Here is an 18,660-nt window from a genome sequence, read left to right on the forward strand (position 1 = left end):
CATACAAGAACAAACTTCATTGGTTTGTGAAGTTTTCTGGAAGCCAAGCTGTTTGAATCACCTAAACAAACTCTAAAATGCCTTTGTTTTGGACAGATTTTGTTCAAAGTGATGTCACACCCATTCAGTCTTTGATTTGACTTGAAGTATATTGGGCCCTTTAGACTCTGCATGGCACGACCCCTCACTGACAGTGTCACTGAAAAATCCCAGATTGAGACATTTTAATCACATAGACGATCCTGTTCTTCATTAATTCGACTCCAGTGATGAATATCAGTTTAGATCTTTATTACTTGACTTGACTGTGATGACGATTCTCTTTCCCCGTCTAGCTCTTCCCTCTGAAGGTGGATCCTCGCTGGCCTCCGACCCCGGTCCGACCATTGTCATTATCTCTGCAGCAGACCCTGGCCCAGGAGGTTCTGCGGGCACGGCAGGGTCACATCCAGCAGAGTGGCGCTGCCGGACGACTCCTACAAGCCTTAGCAGCCCTTCTAAACTCCACTCACGCTGGAGCCCTGGTCATGGCAATGCACCACAGCCATACGATCTCCTGCCCTCTACTGCGCCAACTCCATCTTTACCAGGCACCTGACTTACTCATACCTGCATATTCACTATCCTCACTGGTGCTTCCTTTTGCTTGCTCACTCTGTCTACTTCTCTTTTTCTCCTCTAGCGGTTGGTGTCTCAAGACGTTGGCTTCTCATCGCTGTTCTTCAACGCCGTTGTGCAGATGTTGACGTGGTTGGAGAACTCCGCGGTAGAGACGGGGCCACTCCACAGCCTGCTGAAATCTCTGGCAGCTCAGTACTCTCACAAACATCGCATCACAGATGGTGAGTCACTCCTATTCCTGAATTTTAGGCTGTTGCAGGTCACATTTGCAAGCACATATTCAAACTGACAACTGAACTAGCTGTATCAGGTCAGAAAATACAGTAATTTGATAGTGGTGTTGACTGTGTCCTGTGTTATCAGTTCGTACAGGCTTTCTGCACTTGGCTGAATCACTGGCGTACAGACGAGACTCTGAAGTGGCAGTGAGGGGCATTATTGCCTCTCTGAGAGCTGGAGAAAAATGCAACGCTGAACCTGAACTTATACGAAAAGGTATTTAAGCTGTTCAGGGTCCTCCGCTACTCACTTAAAGGGTCATATCACAATTAATCAAATTTTCTGTGATCTTTTAAAATTAGAGAGTTCATTGTACTGTGAAAACGTACTAAAATGTTTAGAAATCACAGCTTCCTCCCAAATCCAAGAAGTGCATTTATTGAAACTAAGCTGCCAAAACTACTCTTTCCAAACTGAATACATGAACATATGACTGTCCACATTTACAAAGAGTTTTTGGTGTTCAGAGGAAGTAGATTAGATGTTATTATTTCTAAATATCTGAAGAACTGAAGGCTAAATGAGGGAGAGTTCAGATTCTGACCTCAGTGGACTGAACAGAAGAAATTAACCGGAGAAGATTCCACGTTGAGCAAGGCAAAGCCTCAGAGCCACACCTATCTATTATATCATCGCCACAGACCAATGGTAGTTCGAAGGTGTTTACCACCCTAGAATTTTCCCGAAACGAGCATCAAACTAACTTTGTTTTAGCCTGTTTTTGTTCCAAATGACATTGCACCAGTTTGTTTTTCAATTTCATTTGAAGTATACCTTTAAGCATTTACACAACATTTATTATAAATAAGTTCTTAAACATATGCGTCAACTGCCTAGTTTCATTGCAGCGTGACTTACTGCCTCATGCGATAGGTGTGAAACAGGCCTAAGAGTTAGAGTGTGTAAAATGGTCTTAAGAAACTAAATCATGACTGTTTGTGGGCCAGAAAAACTTTAGGAACATAAGTGGACATCAGGGGGGGAAAATATGATATAATCCCTTGAATGTTTTGTGCGGCCTACATTACACAGCACTTATCTCTGTATGATGTTATTAACTTTCATTATAGCTCCTCTGGGAACTACGTAGTGTGCTCTAATAGCAATGCTTTGGAAAATATTTTTGAACTGGTTTGTGGCAAACGTAAGGCTAACAGGCGAGGACCGAAGGGTAAGTCAGCTCTACAGAGGCAGTGAAGTTTCTGTGTGTTGGTGTTGGAGTGGTTGCCAGCATTAGTCAGTCTCTCCGGAGGGCAGCGTTTGACTCATGCACCAGCATCATCACTCACGCTGTCCTTAATGTTTCTTTTATGATTTTAACATTCTGCTCTGAAACCTCACCAAAACAAAAACAACCTCACACAGGGCCACACATCCACTCCAGGGCTTGTTTACGTCCCGACGGCTCCAAAGGCCAGGGTGTACTTTTGAAATACTTCCTCATGAAAGTTAGTGTGGTGGGGCTGGAGTTCTAGAGACGCAGGGTTACTTAGAAGCAAAGCATGTGGTAGTTCTCATTTTTGCGATGTGGGATTGGCTGCGATGGGTTGTTTTTCATGTGTGTTTCACAAGAGTGCTGATATTATAAAACAAAAACCTTGTGTGCCTTAGTGTTGCAGGGCCTCATGGAGGTGAAGTCTCCATATCTAGAGGAGCTGTTATCCCTGCTTATGACCATCGGTACGGAGAATGGGACCCCAGGAAACACAGCGGGTCCCGTTGCCATGGTGATCTCTCTGTTGTTACAGGAAACAGAGGAACGAGGGGTGAAAATAGAGGTGGATTCCAAAATGTAAGCGCACCATGAGTCACTCTACGCTGCCTCATCACAGATTTCCTTCCTTGTATGCTGGGGATACTGTTTCTAGGTGGGGAAGGAACACACAGTAAAATTGGGTTAACATTTTTTTTTTATATATCCCTGTCGAACAGCCAAAGTTACCATAGTAAGTCACAGTGAGACCACATCTGCATCATACACAGTGTGACTCTATGATGTAAACTAGTGTTTCACAACTTTTTTTGGCTTTTGTAAAGACTCAAGTACCCCTTCATCAACAGCAAACCGGAAATGTCTTCCTTTTTACCCATATTATACTGGAAAAATCACCATTATTATGATCACCTTTTTTGAAAAAAGCCTTTTATGCTCAGCAAGGCTGAATTTATTTTATCAACAAAACTGTAAACAGTAATATTGTGAAATATTACTGCAATTTAAAAGAGCTATTTTCTATTTAAAAATATTTGAAAATCTCTATTCTATTCTAATAGGCTGATTTGGTGCTCAAGTATTATTGATGCTCAAATATTAATGATGGTTTTTATTGTTATTATCAATTTTGAAAACTGTTTTTGCTACTTAATATTTTTGTGGAAACAGTGACACATTCTTAAAGTTCAAAAGAACTGCATTTATGTGAAATTGAAATATATAAAGCATAAATGTCCTTACTGGCACTTGATCAATTTAGTGCATCCTTGCTGAATAAAAGTATGATTTATTTATTTTATTTTTTTGTAAATCTTACTTAACCCAAACTTTTGAACGGTAGTGTATCAGGGTTGCCACAAAAATATAAAGCAGCACAACTGTTTTTAGCATTGATAATAATACGAAATGTTTCTTGAGCATCAAATCAGCCTATTAGAATGATTTCTGAAGGATCATGTGACACTGAAAACTGGAGTAATGATGCTGACAATTCAGCTTTGACATCACATGAATAAATTAAATTTTAAATTATATTCAAATAGAAAAGTTATTTTAAATTGTAATAATATTTTAACAATATTACTGTTTTTTTCTGTTTTTTTTATCAAATAAATGCATTCTTGGTGAGCATAAGAGACTTCTTTACATAAAGAAAAGATCTTACCAGACGCAAACTTTTAAGTGGTAGTACACATGCCAGTGGTTTGGAATCACTGACTTAATTAGTGTATTATTTATTTGCCAGAAACACTGTGTATTTTCTGGGTTGATGACGGTTGTGTGTGTCCTCCCTGGCAGGACTGAGTCAAAGAAGCCTGGCTCGTGTTCAGGGCTGTTGGTGGACTGGCTGGAGTTGCTCGACCCAGAGGTGACCTCTGTGTGCTCGGATCTTCAGCAGAAGCTGCTTTTTGCTCAAAACAAGGTAAAATAGTTTCTCTCTCTAAACTGATCATGTGGGTGTGGCTACAGATTTAAATGTGTACATGTGAGGGTGCAAATGACACGTAAAACATGTAAACGTCTTCCTCCTTGTTAGAGAGAGAGATAAAAAAATAAGCAGCGTACAGCTAATATTCCTCTTTTTTTCGTAAATATGAAATACAGGCTAGTTCAATTGCATAAATGGTTTCAATGTTTTATGGCACAAGTAGTTTATTCATTCACTCATAAGCATTGTTAGGGTAACGCATTACAAGTAATGCACTTTATGTAATCAGATTACTTTTTATTAAAATAATGCATTACTTTATAAATTTACATATTAATATTTAAGTTTGAGTACAATTGCACAGTACTTTTCGGTTTATTTAAATTGCTTAAACATGTTTAAAACTACTAAATTAAAATTCTCTCTTCTCCATAATGTAGTCATGTGCACTCATTTGTGCGCAGGAATAGACAAAAAGTACAAAAGTAACAACTCTTTCAACTTTAATATTAATAATTTATATTTTAATTAAATATAATAATATTCTAAATGTGTTTTTAAAAGAAAATGTGTATGTTATATTGTCTAAATTGTTGAATACATTACTGCGTTTACTTGCAAAAAAGAAGGCCTGGAAGAGAGTGAGCCTTAGCCAGGTGAGAAAAAGTAATGCAAAAGTAACACAACACATTACTTTCATTGAAAAGTAACCAAGTAACGTAGTTATTCACATTTTTAGGGAGTAACGCAATATTGTAATGCATTAATTTTCAAAGTAAATTACCCCAACACTTCTCATAAGTACATTAATATAAGTCTTGTCCTTTTTTCAAATATTGAGATATTTCACTTTAAAACAAATGTTTTGTTTTGCTCATGGCTTAATGGAATGTGAAATGCATACAGAGAAAATGAATGGGAGAAATACTGGATCCAAGCAAACTGAAACAGTGGACGGTTGCTGTTGCGATCTATTGCTTCTTTATATGAGATGAGTGTGACTTTCTCATTGTCTGTCTCAGGTTAAAAGCAGCGGTGTGAGTGTGGCCCCCTCCTACAGGCCGTATCTGTTGGCCCTCCTTACACACCAGTCCAACTGGAGCACCTTACATCAGTGCATCAGCTCTCTGCTCAACAAACACAGAGAGCAGAGGTGAGCGGCTTTGTCAAACACGCTCTGCTCTTTTTGTTCTCGCACCTCCTGCATGTGTAACTGTGTTTCATCTAATCTCCAGACTGGACCCAACCTCAGCTCTGGACTTCCTGTGGGCCTGCAGTCACATTCCTCGCATCTGGCAGGGGCGAGATCAGAAAACTCCTCAGGTTTGATCCCAGTTAATATTACATCGCAATTGTGAATATATTTACATATCAACACCTATTCAGCAGCTTGGCAAGATTGCTGTTTTTCACTTCACATGCAGTTAGTTTAGACAACCATAACAGGGATAGGTTTCCCACAGTCTTGAAACAGCTGGGAATGTAATTTACCTGGTGATGCACGACTTTAAATTATTTTAACTGCTAAAAGTTTCTTTTGGGATTGCAATCTCTAGAAATAAGCATAAAAAAATTACAGAGATTAATTGGTCAAAAGGTGTCGGAAACCTGCTGATGTAATTTTTACATTCTTACATCTTTACATTCTTAAATGTACAGCAGCATCAACGGTTTTATTTTAAGGACCAGCTGAAGAGTAGACAATGGCCATGTCAAACTGAATTTACTGTGTTGGTGCAAGAATATAGAATATGCTCCCTTTAAGACTATTTATATTGTTAACCAGTCCAAATCTCAATTTGTAGTGGTCCAGAGGTCTAAAACTGTAATGTTTGGCTACAGATTGTATATTTTGTTCAGTTTATATTGTCTCTGAGTGTGTAAGATGGTGTTTTGTTTCTCTGCAGAAGCGCACCGAGCAGTTTGTGTTGAAGCTGTGTTCTGAGGAGCTCATAAGTCTGGTGGACCTCATCCTGTCTGAGTCCGAGCTGAGCTGTCGTGACTCGGCCACCTCTAAGAGCGCTCTGGATCAGGTCTCCTGCTCTCTTCTCCAGTCCCGCTTGCCCCTCCTGCACAGCTGTCTCCACTCAGACCTGGACAATGTAAAGAAAGTCTCTGAGTACCTCATCAGCTGTGTTAAGAAGTGGGGAGACAGGTACATCCTTCGAGTCTGTATTAGGAGTTGCACAGGCTATTTGTGTACATACACCACTGCAAAATCAGCAGTTTCTCTGGATTTACTATTTATGTGTTTGAGTAAAATCAACATTTCTTCCAAATTTCAAGAAAAAAACATTGTCATTTAGAGCATTTATTTGCAGAAAATGACAACTGGTGGAAAACACATGTTTTCAGACCTCAAATAATGCAAAGAAAACAAGTTTATACATTTTTAAATAACACAATACTAAGTTTTATCTTCAGAAGAGTTCTGAATATCGATATATGGTGGAATAACCCTGATTTCCAATCACAGATTTCATGTGTCTTGGCATGCTCCCTATCAGTCAGTCACATGAATCATTGTCCTGTGAGAAAAAACAGTCCTTCGAATTGGGGAACATTGTCTGAGCCGAAGGAAGCAGTTTTTCTTCCCAGGTTAACCATGCGTACTTCATATAGAAGGATCTGCTCGATTCCAGCCTTACTAAAGAACCCCCAGATCAAATTTCCAAGTGGGTGCAAGACACTGGGTTGTAGGCCCCCCCCCCCCCCCCCCCCCCCCCCCCAAAACAGCAAGGACAACAGTGCTAGACAGAGGTCAGGGTTTGTACTATGTTACCAAACACTCGGCCACACTCACCACCATCGCAAAGCACTGAACTTCTTCTTTAAAAACCCCATTAAAGAGGCTGATAGATGTGCGTGATACCGTGCCGTTGCTTTACTTACAGCAGAAATGCACTACATCAGGCACAAAAGCGGGAAGAGCTGTAATTAGTTCTTGTGGTGTGAAATGAGAGGCAGCTGAAGTCGTTCAGCGCTGTGATCTTCGAGAGAGCTCAGTGTAGTATAATGAATGCGTGAGGATTAAGGCTCCAGCTCTTCCTTTGGCTTCTGTTGTGAGTCGCAGCTCAGACTGCGGCTGTCAGAGAGATCAGACCGGGGCTCTTTGTGGTGGCAGCCCCCCTTCCTTTCATGAATTTGCCTTTGGTTATTAAACCCCCTTAATGAGGGGAGAAAACTTTGGACAAGGTCGGACAAAAAATTACCCCCAGAAATACGATATTTTTAAGTCTAGCTAAGCTGTCTTATGGTCGAGAATGAGCTCGAGTAATACTGGCATGTAAAGCGCGTGTTTGGTGGGATAAACGCTCGTGTGTTTGTTTGGCATTCTCCGTATCTGTTGCTTGTGAGCACAACAGCGGATTAGCGGGCATAAACCACAATTAAGCAACAAAGTTGTCTGTAAGAAGGCCTTTGCTTGATTGGACAAGCAGTTATGAGATTGTTCTTCTGTTGGTAATACAGTCTGTTATTGGTACTGGCTGCTTTTTCTAGTTAGACCATGTTAATCTCTCTCGTTGACCAAAATACTTGGAAAGTTGACTTATTTTTTATTTATTTTTTACACAGTATTTTGATTATTTTAAATGTATAATTATAATAATTGTTAAAATGGCCCAAAATATTTAATATTTTAAATGTATAATTATAATAATTGTTAAAATGGCCCAAAATATTTAATATTTTAATTCTTATTTAATAGTTCATTCTCAAAACAATTATTATTAATATACTATAATTACTACTATATCATCAATATAAGTATGCATGAAGCAATTATGACTTCATGGTTTCTGTATGGTTGATATGAAATACTTTTGGAAAGCTGTCCTGATGTGTGACATGCTTTTCTCGGTATTATAAACAGTGTTTTGTGAATTTGATTAATAAATATAATAGTTGTTAAAAAGTCAAAACACTATTTAAAATATATTTTGCTTTTTTTTAATTATAAATAATTATAATTAAAATGACCAAAAATGTCATGTATAATTAATATGTATTATACTTCTTAAGTATTTAATACATAGTTGTCAATAATATTAATTAGTATTAATATTCAATATAAAAAATACATAAAGTTAGTATTATGTCATAATTCATTTAGAAAGTTTTCCTGCTGTGTGGCATGCTATTCTCAGTCTAAAAGTAGTATTTCATAGTAATAAATAGTATTTTGCTTATTTATTAATAACTATAATAGATGTTAAAGTCAAACATTTATATTATTATTTTTATTATATTTATATTTTAAGAATATTTGAATAATATATCCATTCTAATTGTTATTGCTTGTTTAATAGTGGTTTTTAAATTATTTAAATTATAATTAATCTCTAATAGTATAGTTTTATACATTAAAAAAGCATGTCTTCATATTGAGTTTTAAAAATCCACAGGACCATTTAAAGGGAACTTGTGAAGGCAGAAGTGATCAAAAATGGTGAAAAACTAAAAAGAAATAGAAGCCAGTCACAGGACCTTACACATTAATGTATATTTTAACCTATACTCTTGATGTAAAAAAAAAAAAAAAAAAAAAAATGTTAATATGTACTTGACGTTACTAATAGAGTTTCTCCTGGAGCCATCTGCTTTTTTTGCTTCTTATTTATTGTTTTCAAATGTGTGATATTTCTAGTATAATGAGTAAGAGGTGTCAGACGCTGCTGCTGCAGATCTACCTGCACTTCCCAGAGGTCATCCAACACATCCGCCTACCAGAGGCCACCCTGAGTGCTGAGGGGGCAGCAGATGGCAGCACCTGCAAGGTAACCGCCTCATGCCATGAGTTTCCTGTTGACAGCAGCTGAAAGACTAATACTAGTACTAATATAGTTTATTTTCTGTGTTTATATGTGCACCTTCAGCTGGATGTTCTTGTGCATCGTCTCATCACTCTGCTAGCTGACACGGGAGACTCCAAATCAGCTGAGAACCGTGTGTCTGATGCCAATCTGGCCTGCAGGAAACTGGCCGTATCTCATCCGGTGCTTCTACTCAGGTTTAAACATTTTAGAAGTATTATATAATTGATTAATATTATTTTCCCTGCTCGCACTGCCTTGGTCATGTAGAAAAGTCATTTCTGAAATGGAGAAAATTATTACATTTTGATGAAAAAATATAAAATAATTTGCTTTAAAACGTGGAAAAAAAAATTCTTCACATGCTTAAAGAGATAGTTCACCCAAAAATGAAAATTCTGTCATTATTACTCACCCTCATGTCGTTCCAAATCTGTAAGACCTTCGTTCATCTTCGGAACACAAATTAAGATATTTTTGATGAAATCCGATGGCTCAGGGCGGGCTCCATTGATAGCTATTTAATTAACACTTTGAAGGCCCAAAAAGGTAGGAAAGACATCATTAAAATAGTCCATGTGACTACAGTTCAACCTTAGTGACGAGATTACTTTTTGTGTCAATACTTTATTTTGTAATTTCTTCTCTTCTGTATCAGTCTCTGACGCACGTTCACGAGAGCACCAGGACGCATGTGCATGGTGATGACACAGGAGCTGGCGTTCTGACATATGACCTACAAGCAGAGGAAGATGCACGCGAGGTCACGCATGCGTCGTGGTGCTTTCGTGAACGCGCGTCGGACAGTAAAATAAAAATAGTGATGTTTATTAAGAAAGTAAATAGGGTTTACATACTAGAGCTGTTTGTATTTTTCAGACACCTGTCCATGATCGCTGCACTCCTGCATGGGCGCATCCATCTGAACCTGCATGAGATCAGACAGCAGACCCATCTGACCTTCTTCAGTGATGTCCTGGCAGTCCTGGAGCTGCTGCAGCCGCTGGTTTTCCTCTCTGACCACCAGAGGGCACTGCAGGACTGTCTGCTGTCCTTTATCAAAGTACTGCAGGTATAAAGGCCTCCTCTTGTAATGTACTATGCTGCGCCACAGTTATCACTTCTTCTATTTAACACGCCATTAAGTTAAATACTTAGTGACATTTAATTTTTGATATTGAAAATGTTCTTATCACTATAATTGCAATCTCAAACTTGCTTATCTGCTAAATTAATATTAGTTTGTCATAATGAAACTGTACAAGGAATATTTTTTCAGCATTTTCATGTAACCTTCTTGCAGAACTTCAGAAGATCATCCCGTATGCCGATCATAAACAAATTTGTGCAGTTCATCCAAAAATACATAACCCATGATGCAGCATCCGCTGTGCCTTTCCTTCAGAAACACTCAGATGTGCTACAGTAAGAGCTTTTTTTTTTTTTTTGCATTATCAAATACTCACAGTTGGGTTTGGGCATTGTTTGCATCTTTATCTATTCCGATTATCATTCTGATGATCGATTCTGATTTTTAGGTCATAATTTGAATTATCAAACATATTTCTTCTGTCTTTTTGCAAGCTGCATCTGAATACCAAGAACAAAAATCAGCAGCCTAAAGCAGCGCTCCTTAAAGTGGGGTCCGCACTTATATATATATAGCCCCAATGCATTTAACGTCAAATAAGCTAAAAGTAGTCTAGACACTTAAACGTTTTTATAGTTGTATTTCCCATGTTTGTGCTACAAGTAGCTATACACTGAGTTTCGGTTCATTTTTGTGACGCACTCCTTTTCACGGAGACCTAGACGACAGAAGCTCATCCTGATTGTTGTTGTTATTTTGAATGAACACAAAAACAGACCCTTTAAAGTTTTACTCTTATCTGTATGACCATAAATTACAGGATATTGCAAGTTGTTTCAGCTGCTATAAGGAAAAAAATCCAAGTGATCGCACCGGTGTCACACGTGCGCACACACACACACACAACATATCAGTTCCAGCATTGCTGACTGGACATCAAAGCCTATTTATCATCATCAAACTAAAACTGCTGTCAACCGATCATAAACAAAGTTATTCAGCTCACAAATTTTAATTGTGTGTTGTGTAATATGTAGGCTGCATAGATCAGCGTGACCACCGCCTTACCGTCGCACTGCTGTTATTCCAAAACAATTTTTGCGCTTGTGAAGGATGCTGATTATGTGGATATTGGGGCACGAGTAAAGTACAGATCGTTGTTTATATAACAATAAATAACAGTTTAGCATCCAAATACATGGAATCCAATGTATGGAAACATTTGGCTTCATGCCCAATGAGAGAGGAGCCCAACGCCAGTTTCAGTTTCGCTTTAAATAAATTTGTTTAGGCTTTAAAATAGTTTGTAATGAATGCCACCATTAGCGACTCCTAGATTCTGGATCTTAGTGCTAATTTGGTAAACATTTTGTAAGCTTTATATTCTAATCACTGAACATTTTTGGCAGAGGTCTAACATCTTTGCATTGTTCTGGCTCTAATGTTGATTGACAGGCACGCATAGAATGCTATTTAAGTGTTGCCTTAATGTAGTTTTTATTACCTCCGAATGTTATTTTAGAGTTTTACATGTTGTCGAGGAATTTTGGTGAGGAAAAGAAAGTCATTTCTATTCTCATAACAAACATAAAACAAACACAGCAAAACTATATAAAGGCTATTCACATGAGCAAATTTAAACTTTTATTAATCTGATACGAGGAATAGACATGCCAACTAGTTACTGACCTGATGCAGACTAATATAAACATAGTTAAAGCGGATTAATATCGTCTTGGTCTGGAGCGAGGTTGATGTAAGGTAACATGAACATAAGCGGGGCAGTTTGAAATCTGAATGAGGGGAACTTAAATGTTTTTAATGTTTGTAATAATTTTGTTAGTATGGGTATTTTACATTAGTGTTGAATGTAATAGCCTTATATATTGCCTAATTTATCAAACATTTTCTCACAACAACGATGTGACATACTCGGGTGGAACTTATTTTCCAAAAGGTCAATTATAAAATTGTGCTGTATTATAAAAAAAAGTGTTTTTACAGGGGAACATTTGCACCAATAAAGGCCAATTCACATCACACAGACAAACGCCAACAAATAAATTGGCTGTTGGATTTAGAATTTTATGAAAGATATGTTGACACTGCCACAACAGACACCAACAAACACGGATTGATCATGGTCAGCCAGGTGAAAACAAACCCTGACCAATGCCATTGATCAGACAAAACCCAACAAACTTGTTTGTTGGTGTTTGTCTGTGCAGTGTGAATTGGCCTTATAACAAGCGTATTGTCTTCATTACTCACCCCACTTTTTGGGGCCAGGTACCACTTTAAAGGATAGAACATTTTCCTGGGACCCTGGGAAAATTATAACATCATTAAAACCAATTATTTGGTTTTAATGATGTTATAAATATGGAAAATGTTCTACCCTTTAAGGGGTCCCTGGCCCCAAACCCCAAAAAGTTTGACAACCCCTGGCCTAAAGAACACTTACGCAAGGAAATTTTGCTTATGGTTTGAACAGACTGAACAAAGTCCAGGAACAGAAATTGAAATCAGTGTAATCAAATGTAAAATAACACCATAGTTTTCTTTTTTATAAATAAAATGTAGATGAATCCTTAATAAAGCTACAAAAGTTGTTCAGTCAAGATTTATTTTGTTGTTTAATTAAGATTAAGGACACAGACGACAGCAGGATTATTATTAGATGGCATTAGGGTTATTGCTGCTGCCACTTTAAGACAAAATGCACAGATCCACTATACTGATACACATGCGCTTTCTTTCTCAACTGTTTGCGCTCACTTTTGGGGTTCTCAGCTCTGGCCCTCATTGTCCAATTTCCTGCAGGGTTTAGCTCAAACCCTAATCGAACACACCTGAACACGCTGATCAAGTTCTTCAGGATTACTAGAAAGCTACAGGCAGTTGAGTTTGATCAGGGTTGGAGCTAATCTCTACCGGAAAGAGGATCTCGAGGGCCAGAGTTGAGAACCCCTGACTCAAGACAAAACATACTGTGTTTACAAGGATATTTTGGAATAATTTAGTGTGTATTTGTCTGTTTAAGCGCAAAAAGACATGAAAGAGAACTCAATTCAGTATTCACGCTGTATATTCTGTGCGCCCGCTTTAAATGGTTGCTCACAGTAAACAGTGCAAATTTACTTTCTTTTTGTAACTTATTTGTCTTGAGTTTCCTTGTGTTTTTTTCCTCTCTCTCAGGGGACTATCCACTGAGAATCCAGACCTGGTGCAGCTCAAATCTTTGCTCGCTGGACTGACTCTGCCTGTGAAGTCTGGTTCCTCTGAGAGCGCTGCTGAGGACAGAGACGGTAGGGGCTCCAACACCTCACATCACAGGAGACAGAGTAACATGTGAGATGATCTTCACGAAGCCTGCCTCTCACTTTTTGTATTTCAGCAGAGGATTCGTCCTCAGGCTCCCTCTCTTTGGTCAACATCTCAGCCTCCATACCTCTGACTGCAGCCGACATGACTAAATGCCTGAAGAAGATCTCCAAAGGAGAAGCAATTGAGGGTGAGATAAATAAAACTGTTTCCAGACTGCTTCCTGATATACTGTTCTTTAGCGGGCTGCCTTGAGGTAGATAGGCCCACAGTAAATCATGAATGTTCTTCATATTTTCAGAAGACTTTTGTGGCATATATTAAATTAAACATTGCGTTTAAATAAAGAGAATTTGATTTAAAGTAAATGTGTTAAAGTGTGCAGAGAGTATTACACTAATGTTGGAAGCTGAAAGACCGTGTTTAAAAAAAAAAAAAAGGTTATTAAAGGTAATTAAATAAATAAAAAATTATAACAAACTCGTTTAAATTTAGAAAGTTATGCAATCATTTTCTTATTATTATTCCATCAATATTTATTACAACATCATTAAAATATAAATTAAACATACCAAAATAATTACATTTAAATATTAACTTAGATAATTAAATATTTTTAATAATTTATACATTAAATATTCTTTAATATTGTCTGATTTTTTTTAAATAAATTATAATAAAACAAAAAAGAAATTGTATTTGAATATTAATATATACTATATTTTTGTATGCACAAGGAGTCGGACAACCTGTTATGATCCACATGGAGATCTGATCTCACCATCATTGAGTCTGTCTGTGTGATTACATGAAGAAACACAAAAAACTGAGACAGACTAAATCCAGAAGATCTTCAGCAACGTCTCCAAGACGCTTGAAACCTTCCTTCAAAACTACAGTACTGTGAAAAGTTTTAGGCACTTGTGTAAAAATGCTGTAAAGTGAGGATGCTTTCAAAAAATAATGTCATAAATAGATTTTATTTATCAATTAACTTCTATTAACTAAATCAAATCAATATTTGGTGTGACCACCCTTTGCGTTTAAAAAAGCTTTTGTCCAGGTACACTTGCACATAGTTTTTTAGGTAGCTTTCCAGGAAAGTTTCTTCAAGCGTCTTGGAGACGTTCCTGGCAGTTCTTCTGCAAGTTTCTTCATGCAATCACAGATAGACTCGATGATGGTGAGATCAGATCTCTGTGTGGATCGTACCGGCTGGAGCATGCACTCCTTGTGCATACAAAAATCAATTATTACAATACAATTACAGTTATTGCAATCAATGGCAAACTGAATGTGACACACTACAGTAAAATATATAAATAACTGGCTCAAAAACTTTTCTGGGGAGGCGAAAATACTAGCGTGCCTAAGACTTTTGCACAGTATATATGTGTATGTATATATATGTATATGTGTATATATATATATATATATATATATATATATATATATATATATATACAGTGCAATGCATAAGTTAATACACCCATGCTAAAGTTGACTAAAAAGAGTCAAAAAGAGACATGGTGCATAAGTGTGTACACCCCTATGTTAAATTCCCATAGAGGCAGGCAGATTTTTATTTTTAAGTATTTTTTTTAAATTAATTTTTAGGATACTATGCATCCTGATAAAGTTCCCTTGGCCTTTGGAATTAAAATAGCCCCACATCATCACATAGCATTCACCATACCTAGAGATTGGCATGGGGTACTTTCCATAAGATCATCTCTCAATGCAAATCAAACTAGCTTTTAGGCTAACTGAAATAAAACCATGCCAATCTCTAGGTATGGTGAAGGCTATGTGATGATGTGGGGCTATTTTAATTCCAAAGGCCAAGGGAACTTTATCAGGATGCATAGTATCCTAAAAATTAATTTAAAAAAAATACTTAAAAATAAAAATCTGCCTGCCTCTATGGGAATTTAACATAGGGGTGTCCAGACTTATGCACCATGTATTTTAAGGAAGAACATTTATTTATTTACGATACATTATTCATTCACAAAGAAAATTGGTGTCCTAAAAGGTTGGATTTTTCCTAATTTTTTTAATTAAGGCATTAAGTTCAATTTCCAAAATATGATTTCTTATTCAACTTTTTAGTCAACTTTAGCATGGGTGTATTAACTTATGCATTGCACTGTATATATATAGTTTAGATTTAATGTATTAAATGATGTGCTGTTTATCTTTTTTCTAGATGTGTTTGACGGGTTGACTGAAGTGGATGAGAAATCCAAAAGAAATCCAGAAATCATTCAGTATTTTGTTGTAAGTACATTGCACAATTGAACACAAAATTGCAAAATGGACGAACATTAGCAAGATTTAACAAGTACAACCAACTTGTCATGTATTATCAGAATGATCTTCAGAGGTTGATGAGTTCCCCTGAGGAAGTGTGCCGCAACATGGCGTTCAGTCTGGCCCTGCGGTGCATCCAGAACATCCCCAGGTGAGATGCCTGCAGGGAAGTATGTTACATCTATTAAATCGAAATGTCATGTGCAAATACACTCACCATTATCTTTGTTAACTCTAGTATGGCTGCTGAATTCCTGCCAACTTTCATGTACTGTCTGGGCAGCGGCAACTTTGATGTAGTGCAGACGGCCCTGAGGAACCTGCCTGAATATGTGCTGCTCTGTCAAGGTACGCAAATAGACGATGACCTTATTCATTAAGAAACCACTATAATTGTTTTTGTTGTTGTTGTTGTAATGATTATACATTTTTTGCATTTGTTGAATGAATTTTGCAGGTTCAAAACGATTTAAGCTCTATTGGCAACATGCTGTTGATTACCTTGATTTTTTTTTTTGACTCACCCCTCAGTTTTTGACATATGTGATCCAGGACCACATTTTTTAAAATTGAGCTGGATAAATAAGCTTTCCGTTGATGTATGGTTTGTTAGGACATGACAATATTTGGCTGAGATACAACTATTTGAAAATCTGAGGGTGCAAAAAAATTTAAATATTGAGAAAATCGCCTTTAAAGGTTTCCATTTCTATTGGCGATTGTGCTGCATTCACTCACAAAAAATATTTTTTTATATATTTAAGGTAGGAAATTCATGGATCATAATCTTTACTTAATATCCTAATGATTTTTGGCATAAAAGAAAAATCAATAATTTTGACCCATACAGTGTTTTGTTGGCTATTGCCACAAATATACCCGTGCGACATGTGACTGGTTTTGTGGTACAGGGTCACAACTACATTATTTAAAAACACTTACAGTGGAAGTCTTAAGGCACGTTCAAACCAAGAATGACAACTATAAAGTATAACTATAACTATTGTAGCGTCCACACCAGCAGACGATATTGTTCTGTTTATTATAAGCACGCGCTTCAGTTTTGTCGTCAAGCTCTTTAAAGCAGGAAGGATTCTGATTGGCTGTCAATATTTTTAGCGTTCATCAGCTGAAAAAAAAATCATTCTTATAGTGATTCCAACGATATCGCTCCCCTGTGCAGTTATCGTTACAGTTTTGATGTGTGCCATTCTTTTATATTTAAAAGCATTTTTAAAACTATATCTTCATCATTTTCATCCTTGATGTGAACGGGCCTGTAGGGGTGTTTCGAATGGTTTTAAGCAGAAATGTGCAATCTGTGTTTTGTTAAAGTGATTATTTAAATTTTTCTGTGCACAAAGTATGTTATTTAGGCATATGTATTTAAATCTGTGATAATGGACTGCATGCCATGGATGTTGTCAGTAGTGCTCAACTTTGATTTTAAGGAAATATCTCTGTTTTGTGTTTCCCAGAACATGCTGATATTCTCCTCCATAAGGCATTTTTAGTGGGCATCTACGGTCAGATTGACACCAGTTCCATGATAGCAGAATCCATGAAGGTCTTACGCATGGAGGCAACAACATAGATGTCACTTTAAACATGTTAGTACACAGAGTTTCGCTTTGAGTCAGAAGTGTCATGCACTGTTGATCCTGTTCAGACATAGCATTCCACGTTCAAATTTCTTGAAATTCCTCAAAATAATGAAAAGTATTTTAGTAATATTCACGTCTGTGGGAGTAAAGCCTGTAATAATTAGTTTTGTCTTCTGCTTTGAATAATAAAACAATGAGTTGTTGAAATGCTCCAAAAATTGTTTTTAGTTTTGTTTTACTTCATTTCCCTCTCTCTTTCTCTTTTTTTACACTTCAAGATTGGTGTTGTTTGTAAAATAACTCTTTCCATAGCAGAATAGGGGAAGGCTGTGATCTTTCTCCTTTGCATGATTGCAAATGAGTGAGTCTGTGCTTTTTGCCCCCCCCCCCTTCCTTTCACATTTGATCCCTGACAGATCGTAGCTATGCTGTGAATGCTGTGATGGAAAGTCTATTTGCCATGAAAGTGCAAGTTGTTCTTGTCCAGTGTCACAGATTTCATCTATATGGAGACGAGAAGGGAGAACAGCGCGCCCGGCATGCCGGTGAGAGCCGATCTCAGCCACGGCTAAATTAACCGTGGCGGTAATTGTTCAATCACACAGACCGAAGATCCCCGTCTGAAGAGTGCATGAGGGCAGGCTCTTCAGAGCCTGGGCTGAGAGTGAGTGTGCGGTGTCTGGTTACACTGGGGTCTGTGGAAGCGGGTTATCTGTGTTTTGTAGAGGGCGATCGGTGGACATGCCCGCACTGGCGGCTGGAGGACTGACAGGCTCTCAGCGAGCGCGGCAAAGTCCGCCTGATGAAAGGTGCTTCTTCCTGTGTTCAGTTTCATGCTCTCTGCTCTGCTTTTAACATGTCATATAAGTGGAATTTGTGAATCTTCATCTCTTCTGTGTTTTTAACTCTGCCTGGTATTTTCCACAAATAGGGTACAGGAAGGTTCCCCCCTCCCACACCCACTTAAGAACAGTGTACATTTACAGCTAAATTAGTTACACGTGAGTTTAGCATGTACAGGAGGATTATTAGTATTAACAGACAAACATTTGCCTAACTTATACAGGCTTTCTGGGTCTTAAAAAGGTCTTAAAGTCTTAATTCACTCTTACTCAAATTAAGGCCTTAAAAGGGTCTTAAATTATAGCAGAAAGTCTTAAATTTATAAAGTCATGGCATTAAATGTTGCATACATTGCAAATAAAAAGTGTTTTCTGATACAAATATCTAAGCATCTTTAAAACAATATGCATTTACTTAAGATGCAAATGTAAAATTGAAGTCTGAAAAACTGAACAAAATTAAGTGAGTTTATGCTTAAAACAAGATCAAATATATGTGAGTTCTGAAAACTTTCTTTTAAATTAAGTTGATTTTTCTGAGCCCATTGGTCGACATTTGTTCTTGTTTTAATCATAAACTCACTTCAGTTTGGCCAATTTCTCAGACTTCATATTTCATGTCATTTTGTA

At 37.3% G+C, this 18,660-nt stretch overlaps 1 protein-coding gene across 6 annotated transcripts in view; it reads left to right on the forward strand.

The window, feature by feature from the left end:
• ints1 (integrator complex subunit 1) overlaps nucleotides 1–17,409 on the forward strand; it is a 31,128-nt gene extending 13,719 nt beyond the window's left edge. For 3 of the 6 annotated variants that reach the window (XM_084092085.1, XM_084092087.1, XM_084092089.1), the window contains 18 exons: nucleotides 336–590; nucleotides 683–842; nucleotides 985–1,116; nucleotides 2,512–2,692; nucleotides 3,914–4,037; nucleotides 5,066–5,196; nucleotides 5,279–5,366; nucleotides 5,951–6,198; nucleotides 8,692–8,821; nucleotides 8,921–9,054; nucleotides 9,737–9,929; nucleotides 10,161–10,282; nucleotides 13,146–13,255; nucleotides 13,345–13,461; nucleotides 15,481–15,551; nucleotides 15,644–15,735; nucleotides 15,823–15,932; nucleotides 17,063–17,409. In XM_084092085.1, the coding sequence (XP_083948211.1) occupies nucleotides 336–590; nucleotides 683–842; nucleotides 985–1,116; nucleotides 2,512–2,692; nucleotides 3,914–4,037; nucleotides 5,066–5,196; nucleotides 5,279–5,366; nucleotides 5,951–6,198; nucleotides 8,692–8,821; nucleotides 8,921–9,054; nucleotides 9,737–9,929; nucleotides 10,161–10,282; nucleotides 13,146–13,255; nucleotides 13,345–13,461; nucleotides 15,481–15,551; nucleotides 15,644–15,735; nucleotides 15,823–15,932; nucleotides 17,063–17,178 (2,514 nt within the window). In that variant the 3' untranslated portion in view covers nucleotides 17,179–17,409. The remainder of the gene's footprint in view (nucleotides 1–335; nucleotides 591–682; nucleotides 843–984; nucleotides 1,117–2,511; nucleotides 2,693–3,913; nucleotides 4,038–5,065; nucleotides 5,197–5,278; nucleotides 5,367–5,950; nucleotides 6,199–8,691; nucleotides 8,822–8,920; nucleotides 9,055–9,736; nucleotides 9,930–10,160; nucleotides 10,283–13,145; nucleotides 13,256–13,344; nucleotides 13,462–15,480; nucleotides 15,552–15,643; nucleotides 15,736–15,822; nucleotides 15,933–17,062) is intronic. The other 3 variants (XM_084092086.1, XM_084092088.1, XM_084092090.1) reach the window with 1 other exon arrangement.
• Nucleotides 17,410–18,660: the final 1,251 nt, after the last annotated feature.

This window comes from Abramis brama, assembly GCF_963993115.1.
Source record: "Abramis brama genome assembly, chromosome: 1".
NCBI classification, from domain to species: Eukaryota; Metazoa; Chordata; class Actinopteri; order Cypriniformes; family Leuciscidae; genus Abramis; species Abramis brama.